At 37.6% G+C, this 13,270-nt stretch overlaps 1 protein-coding gene across 2 annotated transcripts; it reads left to right on the top strand.

Moving 5' to 3' along the window:
• Positions 1 to 431: 431 nt before the first annotated feature.
• On the top strand, positions 432 to 13,049 carry LOC100679516. Of its 2 annotated transcripts, none has more exons than XM_016987295.3 (6): positions 432 to 873; positions 2,967 to 3,106; positions 10,537 to 10,572; positions 10,865 to 11,096; positions 12,301 to 12,466; positions 12,546 to 13,049. In XM_016987295.3, exons 2-6 carry the CDS (start codon positions 3,007 to 3,009, stop codon positions 12,570 to 12,572), a joined length of 561 nt encoding a protein of 186 aa, XP_016842784.1. In that variant the 5' UTR covers positions 432 to 873; positions 2,967 to 3,006; the 3' UTR covers positions 12,573 to 13,049. The 2 variants fall into 2 exon arrangements, with proteins under 2 accessions (XP_016842784.1, XP_003425623.2); XM_003425575.5 differs by having other exon boundaries at positions 10,531 to 10,572.
• The last annotated feature ends 221 nt before the right edge of the window (positions 13,050 to 13,270 follow it).

The following is a 13,270-nucleotide window of genomic DNA, read 5'->3' as shown; positions in this document are numbered from 1 at the left end:
TAAAGGCACAGAAGAAGCCCTCTGAGCTAATTATAAATAATCCGATTTTAAGTAATTCTTTAGAATTGCCTCGCGTGCGAGAAAAAAAAATCAATCATGCATCCCTTGAAGCTAGTATAAGTCACTCAGACGATTTTCATTGCACGCGACAGGCCAAGCCTCAACGCCTAAGCATCTTAACCAAATTTTTTTTCGGTGCATAAGTCCTTTTGACGAGTTTACCTAACTAGATCCTACGCAGATGAATGAAATTTCCATGAAAGAAGCTCTCACCGGAGGAGGCGAGGGGTGCGCGAGCGCGCGCGCGCGCGAAAGAGCACCTATAGCTGCGCAGAAGAAGAACCGTGTTCTACGTACATGCGGAAGTCTGTATACAGCTGTCCGGCCCACATCGAGGCATTATGCTCATCCATAGATATTGACAATGTGCAGTGCGCCAATGCAGCTCGTAGACTGCTACCACCAACGCAGGTGCGCGACCTGCTCGGCGGCAGAAGCCGCGCCCCACCCCATGGACCGCGGCCGCCATGGGTTTACAAGCCTCCACTGCTCTTCTCCCTTCCCTCCTCTCCTCCATGTGTGAGTCGAGCGGCGCGTCTATAAAAGCCCTCGTGCTCGGCTCCTTGCCGCGAGTTCAGGTGCGTACCCTTCGGCACTTCTTCCCCGAGAGACGCGCGCGTTGCTGCTCTCTGTCTGCGCTGCTCCGCTTCTGTCCGCTGACGATTTCGAAGATCGCGCCTGCAGCTTCTTCATTCGACTGGTTCACGCTGCGCCGAGGCCGCCGGAACACCCTGCACTAGCACTGGGCCATCGCGTCAACGCTGCTCGAGACGGATTTACAGTGTCGAGTTTTGCAGGATTGAGGAAGAGAAGGTAAACGACTTCGTGAGGCGGGTTAGCGGGACGGTGCGTGTATTTTCGCTCGTCATCGGTAGACAGTTTCGCGTGTTGTCGTGATTTCGGGCAAACGCCGAGGAAAGCGCTTGTGAACGTAATTTCTCTTTTCGCTCGGCAGTGAACAAAAATTTATCCTATGAAAGTTTATAGAGAGTATGAACATTTCTGCACGGTACAACAAGTGCGTTTAGAAAATTGCGCGTGTAATCTCATAACGTTGAGTTTAGGAGGTCTGAAACCGGTTATTGATGGAATATTTCTTCGAAGCTTTGCCGTGCTGCGAAAGTTGGACTGGAAATTATGCGAAAATGTCTTCACTTATTTTTCTTATCAGTACCGTGACTGTAACTTTTGCGGTGTCTTTTAATTTGTGAATAGTTACTAACATTAGCGTCTTTTATAAAAATTTTAAAATAAACAATATTTTTGGAACATTATCAATTCAATGTGAAGATGATGTAGTATGCGGCACTGCACGCGTGGTGATAAGTAATTTGGCGGATTTCAGTAGTTTCAAAATTCAATTTATATCAAACGATTCCCAAACGTTGTTTTACTAACGATTTTTTCGCTAGGCGATATTTTAAATTGAAACTTAAAGCTTTGATAGAGTACGTTATCGATAATCTATATGGCACTACTTTTTTAGGAAGTGAAACACTTTTTTATTGTAAACTATGTCAACACTCGATAGTCTTTATATAGATATAGTTGCAAATATAATTAATAAAACTTTACGAATCAAAACTCTTCCTAACATTCTCTAAGATAAATCTATAATGTTTCAATGCTTACAAAGAAGCGATAACAATTTTAATTCAACTAATGCATTCATTTGTGATGTGCTTGAAGATAATCCAAATATAGAAAAGATAAAATTGATTGGTTTGAGCGGTCAACATGGACTTGCTATTAAAATATTTGCTTGTAGCTAAGAATAGCTAGAAAGATTAGTTGAACTTTGTCCTAATTACATTCGTTCTATATATATTTAAATTTATCTAGCATAGATTTTCCGCATTCAAAAACTTGAGTTGCAATCACAATTAATACGCATGTAACAAAGTTATTGTCGATAAAAATAGCGTAGTTTGTACGAATTCTGCAGAAAGTGTCAAACGAATAGAAAGTAAATAAATTTCAATGAAACTAAATAGTTTAATTACTCATCTATTAATTAATAACTATTTATTCAAAATGCAAAAAAGTCAACGCAATACATTTCGCTCAAGCAGGAATCGCACAATAATAAATGTTTACTAGCCTAAGTTAAACGCCAGAGTGAATCTTTAGGGAGTATTGAAAATTCGTTGATAAAAATAATGAGGCTGCAAATCGTTAGAGACGATACATTGAAAGAACAGATTTGTCCTACCCTTGTAATTCATAATACAACAAGTAGTAACAACGCAACATTCGGAAACGGGGTCAGAAAGTTGCATAGAGACGTGTACAACATATATCGGGCCAACTAGATGAATGATCAAGTAAATTACGAATTTGAAAGCGAGTCGGCATGTGGGCGAGGATGCCATGGCCACAAGTGGAATTTCCGTTTTCGTAGAGATGTGCAGCGCGTCAGAAGTTGCAGTTGCTAACGCATCCAATAAAGTTCACGCAGAAAATCTATTGCAGCGAATATTGTCAAGCGAATCCAATGCTCGCGCTTGTACGCTGATTATTTGAACATATTCCCGTAAAAGGTTTATTGAAGTCTAATTAAATTAAACGACTTTGGTTCGAAAAAAAATATCGTTTTGAATTGAAAATTCTGATAACTAGAAAGAATTTGCCAAAAATTAATCCTAACTTACGCAATATCGCGTACATCCCACGCATGCTTTACCTGAATTTTATTTTCGCAGTTGATCGAGTGCATGGCTCGGTGATTAATTTTTAGCAACTTTTACATGGAAAAAGAATAATTACAGGTACGCGTTCGACGTGATTCTCGTTCAGTAATCCATCTCCCCCTATCTCATTAATATAACCTCCATGATGGGAATATACCAACGTAATTTCATCAAACTTGATTAATCAGCCAAGAAATTATGGATTTATGTTTTCAGATTACAACATCACACGTTGAGCATTGACTAATAGCACCTGATGAAAATGCGGGGAAATCCTGAATTGGTCGCACCAAGGAACGTTTATTGTTGGGCTGGCATCTTAATATTAATTTCGTCTTTCGCCGGATGCGCAGCAGGTATAACTCATAATAGTTTTTCAAGCACCTTTATTGCAATTGCTGCCTTGTATTATTCGCACTGAACATCAAAAAGTTGTTTGACTTGTCAATTAAAATGTTAAGCTTCACTTATTTATTTCTGTACACCTGTCACGAGTGTTCATGAAACTAGTCGAGTTATGTATGAATATTTTGTAATACATTTAGTAGTAAGGGCTTTAAACGTATTTAAAGTTAGTAAATTAGAGTATACATAAAAAGTTATGAAAACTTTTATTTTCGCTACAATTTGGGCAAATAATCGAACGTAAAATGCAAGAAGTTCCACTTTTGATGCAATATATCAAAAGCGAAAAATTCACGATTCAAATTGAGTATCCAACCAGTAGTGCTTTTAAATGCCGATAAATAAATTAAAAAGTTGATTGTAAATTTACTAGTTTCAATTTCATCTAAATTCTAAATTGTATGCAAAAATATCGGTAAAGCATGTGACAGTATTTTCAGCAAATAAAATTATTCTTTTGTTTTATTTTAACGCATTGGATGAATCCTAGCTTTTGTGCAATAATTAGTTTGTAGCTAAATTTACTATGTTAACCTGATAATATAAGTTTCTACTATTTAAATTTCGCGAAAAATTCTTAATCTGATAAGAATGATGCGCTTGATGTAGTGAACAGGATAATGGAACATGCTTTAATTTTACATAATTAATTTTCCCTGTCATAGCTCGAGATAGCTTTATTTTTGGTACTCCCGTGAAATGTAATTTGAGACCGTTGAAAATAACACGACTTTTATAATATTTTTGAAGAAAAATAATTATTTCAGAGAAGAGATTTTTTCTCTCATGAATATTTGCAATTATAAGGCATACATAATCAAAAGCCCGACGACTTTTTTCAACATCTGGATAATACTCTGAAGGTTACAAAATTTTGAGTTTAACTCCTGCTTGTAATGAAAGACTTCTGTGGCATATTAAATATAAGTATACATCATGTTACCTGCAACCACTCGTCTACTCCATCCAGCGTTTATAGTATCCTGAATGTTATAAAACAAGTGCATGCTGGTGGTTTAAAACACCTCGAAAATCGTGTTACCTTGTTAAAATTTATTAATTTAATAATCATAACCAACAAAAATCCAATCATGAAAGTGAATTTAAAACACTTCCAACGTACGGTTTTCAGAAATCATAACCGCCCATTGAGATAAACAGCGAGAAATCACACTCTTTTGTCGTTATTTCAGAGAGACAGAGAGAGAGAGAGAGAGAGGGAGGGGAGCAAAAAACAAAAATCGAGTGTCGCGCAATCGCTTTTTTCCCCGGAAGTACCTAAAATCACCCAGGAAATCTTTGAGTTCCGTTACCGACGTATAAAGTCATAAAGATTTCATTCGCATGCCTTCGGCTCTTTAACGGTTTTCCAATCGCACGCTCACCCCCGAAGCGCGGAAACGAGGAGAGAAAGCGAACGCGGAAACCAAGCCGCGACGAATTTCCCTCGACGACGTCTAGCACGAGCCGAATCTCTAGCTTCTCTTTCTCTTGGGCTTCTTCCTATTTCTGACGCACCGCGGACTCGATGAAAGAGACAAATCGGTTATTCATAAAATATCCAGTTCCTTGGAATCATCGATGGCGCTCGAAACAATCGAGAGCTCATCGAGTATTTTCTTATTTGCATCGCGTTGGAGCTCAGTAAGTGTATAAGCGTGGAATGGAGTTGTCTATTTTAGAATGATTGAAGGGGGCATTGCGGTTTTAATAAAGTTCCGTTCGGCTGCACGAGTCAACATAAATCAGCGCGAAGACGTTCTTGATTAATTATTTGAATTCATTCCGAGTTTTCATACTATTTTCGCGGAGCTCTTTCGAAAAGCGAAATTTAACAATAAAGGTGCTCGAGTATTTAGTACTGCACAGTGTTCCCAGTCGTCGACATACCTTAACTATACTATACCACTTACATCCAAGTAGTTTCGAGGAAGTGCACTATGCGCGTATAGGCAATCAAGGAAATGTTTCTCACTATTTGCCATCGAAAAAACGGGCGGGACCATACCTCGACTACATTGGATATTTTGATTCCAACACGTGGCAACATTTTTTAGAAAAATTTGGCGGCTGGTTAATTTGGTTTTACAGCACTTTGCGTGAAACGTGACACGTTTTCTCGCGTTCATAAAAGATGCAAGGGTCGTTTACGCATCCCCACGCATTGGCCGACTGACGGAATCCATGCATAATTCGGGAACGTAGAAAAATCATCTGCTAAGACACGGAAGAAGAGAAACAACAAGTGGAAGACCTACTGTATTGATTATTATTTATTACATATATATTATCAAATTTTACGTGGCATATTGTCCGCTCGGTGAACGAGACAGTCGGGCTTTCGCCGAGTAGATCGATCACAGCCACAATCGAGAAAACGTACAAGACCTCTGAAGGGAGATGCTTTCATTCGCTATTTCGATGAGTTATCCCAGCGATAATATGGCAAATCCGCCAAGGCGTGGGCTTTGCTAATAAAAAATACATACTATATATATATATATATATATATATATATATATATATATATATCTTTCGTTAAAATAACGTGCTTCCTACTTTCGTATACGAGTCTCGATAAAGATCCTCGCATCGATGGAACCCTCCCCTCGCGAGTTTGCAATTTCGAGTGTGCATCGACAGCCTTTCTAATTCCACGTGAAAATATTCGAAGAATCCTTCCCCTTGACCTCGAGATTAAAGTATATAGCTACCGCGAAGCGTGGCTGAGCTACACACCGTAATACCTCGGCGCACAGCGAGAAAGGTAGAGAATCGCGCCTCTCCTCCTTCGACGGAAAAAAGCAAAACGTACGCACAAAACAGCCCACACACTTTCCAAGCAAGGCGAGCCCATTAATGTTTCAGAGCCCGAAAAGACTTATCAAAGTTTAATCGAGGTCTAATAAGCAGCCGCTCTCGTGGTCTCTCTATGAATACACAGCCGTCTCGTATACACCGATCTCGTGGACCGGTGAATAGAATTTAAATGCCGCGTGCTCCTGTACGGGGGCTGGCGACGCGTTCGCTTCTTTTTTACGACTCAACTGGGAGAAGTTGTGTTTCCAGCGGCAGCCATTCGTCCGACCGCACTTCAAGGCACAATGCCTCCTTGCCTCATTCTCGATTGCGAACTCGTCGTCTTCGTCGTCGGCGGCGCGAGCGTGCATACCTTTACGCGGACTTTATACACACGCATACGGGTGCGAAAGCGACGGCTCATGCGAGAATGTATACCGCTGGCTCTGCGGCTCTGTACGGAGCCTTCGGCGTTAAAACTTTATACGGGCATTTTTTTCCCGAAGAGGAATGGGCTTTCTTCGAGCTAGGCTTTTTCAGTTCAGAAGTTTCCTTGAAATTTTCAGGGAGTTCGATCATAATTTTTCCAAATGCCTTCGCGTGCTCGTCGGACTTGCACGATGTCGAGCCTTTTGATGCTATTAGCTGCTGTACCAAGAGTTTATTAAGACGCACCTACAGTAGTAAACTCGTTTAAGTTTCAATAACTTATTTTTCATATCAAATAGTTGCAACCGTTAACATTTTATTGGAATATGAATACAATGTTATCGTGCTATACATCCAGATATTTTTAGTTAACGAACTGAATTACGTTACGCATAGCATAGCTCGTTTCTGGATAAATGCTCTACAAAGACGTGTTTTAAGCAGTAATTTCCATTCCATGTGCCCTCTAAAGCTTCAATAATATTTGCTTCGTAGTTTCGCCCTTCTTTCTCGCTTTCCCTCGCGTAGCCATTTGAGTGTCCACCTGATGTAATAAGAAAATAATACAATGAACCTTTTGGCAGTTCGAATAAATTCTTACTTGTAATAACTGCATCCTGCAGCTCTCACATGCACTCGTGACGTAGAAAATGTATCCATAGCTCGTATCAATATTTCTATATCTATATTTATAATGAAGCAATGGGATTCTATAAATGGCCACTGTCGTTAAATTGGTTGAGACGTAACAGAGTTCATAGCTCGTAACTTGCGACCTACTGCTAGGCGACAGATGAGAAAGCATCGCACTTCCGTGATGAAAGATGTGCCTGGCATTTAGAAAAAATTCTACAATACTATCTTTGATGGCTAATGAAATATATCATTGGTCATTGTTTTAAATATTAGTATGCAATTTCCGGTTAGATTGGCGAAAAACTAGTGATCAAACTTTTTTTTCAAAAAATGAAAGTGTTTGTTATAAAACCGAATTTTTATTGGTTTGTAAAGTTTTATTTTGTCATAGTCTGGGGTCGGATGTACAGCAAAATGAAGCATTGCGTTGCGACATTGATTCGTGCTCCAAGCATTGGTTGGTTTATTTTCGTACCTTATTTGTATCTTGTTTAGTCTGTGTGTATCTTTTGCTTTATCCAAGGAGAAGAAGTCGTATAGTGAGGCGACAGGAAAAAAATGTTTGGTTAGGACTGTGCGTCAATTTGTCAAGGTAATGTACTTAGGGATATACTATAGGGGGAAAACCGACCAATTAGTTCACTGCAAGTATTATACGTAAAGAAAATTAGATAATCAAGTCGACTTTTGCTTTCCACGCACATTTATTAAAAACAAAAAGTTTTGGGAGCTTTAAATTAATGAAATCATGACGTCAGGTTAAAATCATCAGTTTTTAAAATGAATAAGAATATATTATTAAATTAAATATTAAACCGAAAAGCAGTCTGAGATTGCCGGTGTCAAAGTTAAATTTATTGTCGTCATTCAAAAGCTTTTACGTGACATAAGCATTTAAAATGGAAACTTCACGAGGCATTCCCAAAAATAATCAGGTGACGTTAATGTGAATACGTCATTAAATACAATATGCATATATTTTTAAGATGCTTATACAAATGTTTTTCTTTCAATTACATTATACAGGCAGAATTTCCTTTTTCGAACAACTCTAAGAGAGGCCGAACATTCGGCATATTATTTTACATGGTGCCAGGCGGAGCAGCGCTAGTTAAATAATTTAATGATCAATTAACAATTTTTTCTTACTTATCTTTTATAGCTGCATTGACTTGTTGTACTTATCGAAAAACGTTGTGAAAAAGTCGAGTCAGTGAAAGATTAAGAAAGTAGCAGACACATAGCTCTTCAAAGAATTTCCGCTCTTCCTCGTTCAAGCGAAAACGGCTTTAGAAATATATATGTAGCCGTATCCGACAATCGGATGCTGACGCTGTATATAAGAAGGATGAGATTTGAAATAATCGCTAACGCTTTTCCAATATTGGCACGTGTATACAGATAGACATCGTACAATAAAATTCACACTTTTGAAATTCCATAGCGTAGACCATACAAGATGTTCAAAAGCTACTGACGTCATAACATAAAACGTATCAAAATGGTAGTTTGCTTTTTATTTTAATTCTGATTCTTGCAGACTTCCGAGATTTTATAAATGTATTATTATCACTTTTAGGTATTTAACTTCAATCCGATTCGGTAATAAATTAGAACTGCACTTCATTATGACTAAATACTGTTGAAGTTTCCATTATCAAACAGACTTCATGTGCGCGAATTTAGAATTATTTTTCATCAGTTTTTGTTTTTTTTTTATATTAAGCATATTTTTGAGCGACGCGATGCAATTTAAATTTCTATGATCTTGTAAGCTATTAGTAAAAAGGCAAGCAATATTAGCCGTCAGCATCTTAAGGACAAGAAGCGCACATCAGAGAGATCTTAATTCATAGCCAGCTTATATTCCTGCAGCCGACCTAGATTCGATCACAGCTTGTTATACAATAATATATTCCTGTGATGAATAGTTCTAAATTGAGTGTAGAAGGAAACTCATGGTCCCAGCGCCCGCCAAATCAGACACATAGGTTCGAAGTCGTTCAAGGCTCAAGGTGCTTGATTTTGACTCCCCCGCAACAACCCTTCTGTTTATATGTAAATTCATGTAACCGCATACCTTTATCCACTAATCAAAGTTGACCAGTTTCTTAAGAACAAGCATTGTAATCCACCTTCAGAAGTTTGTTATTTTCACGCGTCAGCCAAATTACAAATCTACATTTTAATCAATAAAATGACGTAAGCGATTTATATAACCATTCTAGCTGTTGTAAATTGCTTTACGAAGATGTTCGATTTTGTTATTGATGCCGAATAGTCAAGTAAATCGAAATTGTCTGAGATGTCTCGAAAGAATCGAATAAATCGATAAAAATTATTTGATAACTCGAAACATCAATCTTTTGAAAAGATGAAAGAAATCCCGTTTTCAATTACACATCAACGGGGAGCTGCAGCAAAGCGCTGGTTCTCGGAAAATAGAAAAAAACAGAGCTTTTATTTCGAAGATGCCACGCGGGGACTTTACATCGCGCCAACAGCGCTGGCAATATCTCAGAGAGCAGGCACCTGTTGATTTACGCCTCGATAATATTGAACAGGAAAATTCGCGACCGCACGCCCGTCTTTCCCTCCCTCGGGGACACACGTCAGTGACATTCGAATTACCTAGCGACTCTCTCTTTCTCTCGCACTCACCCACACTTTTCTTTCTCTTTCGGTCACGCTTAAACACACCCGGGAAATATCCAGGCTGTTTTACGTCCCCCTTTTCCTTCCTCCGTGTATAATGCTTTTAACGCTCTACAATTTTCGCGCATAATGCGCCTCCCGTTACCGTTAGCTTATTCTCTTTCAAGTTGGTATTTCCTTTTCCTCTACAGTGTGATTAGAGCGGTTGCAATAGAATTGCTTTGAAGTGCTAATGTTATTGACGAGATTCATTCATGAGTAGTATCAGTTTTTTTTATTGCAGACGCGCAGTTTTTTACTGGTCGAAGTTGTACAATTTTTTCAATTTTTCTGAAACGTCATTAAATATCGTAATTATCTAATCTTATTTGTTCGCAAATTTATAATAACGGTTTCACAGTTATTGTCAGTCGATTATTTACAACTACTTATTAAACCAAAGAATCGTATTTTGCATGTGAAAAATTATGCTAAGAATATGAATAGAGGCGATAAGCATGCATTTATCATGCACGTCTCACATAGTTACAAAAAATTGCATGCTTTGTTTTCATTGCTTTGTTATATAATAACATTTTCAACAAAAAATGCGCATTTTGTAATTAGTCTTCCTAATTATGCGTATAAAGATGAATATAAGTCTGTAGAGGTATTTTAGACAAAGGCTCAGAAGAAACTTTCTTTGTGGAAAGAGAGTTTCGAAACTGCGAAAAAGCGCAGTGCAACTTCCTGTTGTTTTATTAGAGTTAAAATTGTCTATTTCATGAATGAACCACGACTGACAAAAGCATGAAAATTTATTCTTAGACCAACTGACTACTTATGAAACCTTAGCAACGACGTATTTTAATTCGAGTTTCAGGTTCCTGTTTGAGCTATGGACACTCGTGCTGGGGTGGTAAGTACTGAAAAATATTGAAATGAAAATTAATTGTGTTTCATATCATGCAAGTATACACTTCATTTTAATTAAAACTCATCAATTTAAAAACTAAAAAATTTATTTTGTCACCACTCCAAATAATATCTTTCTTCGAAATTTCAACGGCAATATGTCTATATCGTAAATCAACACCCACTAGGATAATAACTCCCACGCACCGAAGCGAAACGATCAAATGCCCAAACACGTCAGACCGACTAATGAATTCCCGTGCAAATAAATCAGTCGCAAAATGAAATAATTCCAGCCCACGGGAAGCGCAGCGGTGTCGTGCGGCCAGTAGATAGCCTCATGCCGAGCGACCTCAGTCTGAAGCATCCAGCAGCCGGACAGCGTGTGGTGTCGCCGTCTTTCGGCGAGCGTTGGCTACTTTCGCGACTAGTCAACCGGCAACTGATGCAGGTGCCCCTGCGCGGAAGGATGCTGACCCAGCCACTCGGCGATGAGCTGCCCGAGGTCACCTCTTTGGCAAAACACAGGTGCGTTTTCGCTTTTTTATACACCTATTATCCAGCCATCTCTTAGTCCTCTCCTGCCTTTTTGTTTTTACCATGGCGAGCTGTTAGCCACTTATCGTACATAACGCATTTTAACGCGGTGCAGCATCTTTGGCGCACACACAGAGAGAAGTATTTTTTTTTTACGTGAATATTCGTTCATTCATATTGGCAGTTATTGTATGTTTCTCTCTACTCAAAGTCGTTTCTTATGCAATATGCAGGACAAAACAGATACATAAATTCATTATTTTTGGTACGTTATTTATAATAGTACACTATCATGTTCAAATATTAGTTGACAACACACATTTTTCCTGTATCTTATAATAAATTGGCCTTGACATCGCCGGGCCATAGAGTCATAGACTTACGGGTATTGTCGATCCTGGTATCGATTTTTCGGTACATTAATTTATAGTTTTAAATATAAGAAGTAGCATTGAAGTATTTGTTTTCTGAAATTTTCAGATTCAAAAATATAATTATCTACAAATAATTCGGGTATCGACTATTTAGTGTTTATATTTTGTTAGACCTTCCAATTCACGTGTGTTAACAGTTAAGTCACGGAGTTTACTATAAAAGAATACTTCTCTCAGTGCACGTACTTAATGCAATATTGAAAGGTGAGCGAGATGTGAGATATATCCAAACGTTTCCTTCCACGAAACGATAAAATTAAATTTGTCACTTCAAAAAAGGTGAAAGGCACCCCTGCTTGCGTTTAGTAGAACAAGTCAAGGTATTGCGCGACGTACAAAGTATGACGTGGGAGAAATGATTTTGTGATAGCTTTCATAAACAATAAATAATGCTAGTTTAAGAATTTAATTAATTTACTGTAAAAATATTAAATGCACATAATTTAAAGATGCTATTACAAAATTAAAGCATCTTAAAGGAATATCTGATAATGTACATACCTAGCATTTCGAATTTAAAAATCTATCTCTAAATTTATAGTAGAATGAGGCCTTGTATGTCAAGTTTGTAAAACAATTTTCCCATCCGATTCGGCTACATCAGTGACATACAACATCTATTTGATTCTTCACGTCAGCTTGTACTGAAATTGTATGCATGTGTGTTGATGGTCTAATCATTCGTTCGTCATCAATTTGTTTTATTTTATCCATTAGGCAGTTTTTTTTTATTTATAATATCTCTTTTCGATTTTCAACAGTTTACCGCTAGATAAACTTTCTGGCTCTGTGGATGTACGAGACCTGGCAAAAGAAGAACAGAGAATAAGCGAAGGCGAAGAATCACATATTTTGCCGTATCCTCAGAGCAAAGATTTTCCAAACGATGATGAACATGCAATAAAAATGGGCTTCTATAAATTATTAGTACGTATATATAACTTTCAACTTATTGGAACTACACCTTATTAAGTTAAATTTCTAATGCTTAACATTTTTTCTACAGAAAAACTTTGACGAGAAATTAAAATAAGGTCATCTCTACATATTCATCTATTTTGATCAACAAACAAGATTTAATTTTATGTTACTTTTTATTATCAGATTTTCGAATAATTTTGTACACCTAATTGCAAAGCCTTGGACGAAAAAAAAAAAAAAAAATAAAAATGTGCAGAGTTCGACAATCGCGGTATGGTAATCATGCTTACATAAAAATTAGAAATCATAAAGTTTCTCATTATTGTCTTCCATAATTTAAAAAACTGCGTGTTTCCTTAGTTACACACGTAAAAGTAATTAGTAGAATTGCATATGTTTGATTTGCAGTTATTTAACGGAAATTTGAAATGAAAATACAAGGCTGGAATTTTTCAAATCAAGTTTTCGCGACATCCGGTATCTTGCGTATTATATTTGCAAAAAAAACAATTAAAACTTCTTTATAAAAAAAAAAAATACAAATAGATAAAATCTGCATGCTCTTGAAATGTAGTAATATCTGACTCATTTATAAGTAAGAACACTATAACCATTGCAGCTGACTTCTCAATACAGCGGGAGTCTCGCTGATTCGATGCGCTGTGCCGGTAATATTTTACCGACGGTGAACGCTAAAGCAGACGACACAAAGATCTAAACGTCAAACGCATGCCGGTCTTCACCTGTCGCGCGTAGAGTCTTGAACATTTACACTCATTTATTAGTTTATACCGTGTTGTTCGTGATAAA

The sequence above is a fragment of the Nasonia vitripennis genome (genome assembly GCF_009193385.2).
Source record: "Nasonia vitripennis strain AsymCx chromosome 3 unlocalized genomic scaffold, Nvit_psr_1.1 chr3_random0004, whole genome shotgun sequence".
In the NCBI taxonomy this organism is placed as follows: domain Eukaryota; kingdom Metazoa; phylum Arthropoda; class Insecta; order Hymenoptera; family Pteromalidae; genus Nasonia; species Nasonia vitripennis.
Note: the sequence above shows the minus strand (reverse complement) of the source record. Positions and strands in the feature narration are given on the sequence as shown.

Coding starts and splice junctions, on each gene's coding strand:
- LOC100679516 (XM_003425575.5), top strand. CDS start 3,007: ATGAAAATGCGGGGAAATCCTGAATTGGTCGCACCAAGGAACGTTTAT. Junction 10,573..10,864: donor TGGACACTCGTGCTGGGGTG/GTAAGTACTGAA, acceptor AAATAATTCCAG/CCCACGGGAAGCGCAGCGGT. Junction 11,097..12,300: donor ACCTCTTTGGCAAAACACAG/GTGCGTTTTCGC, acceptor GATTTTCAACAG/TTTACCGCTAGATAAACTTT.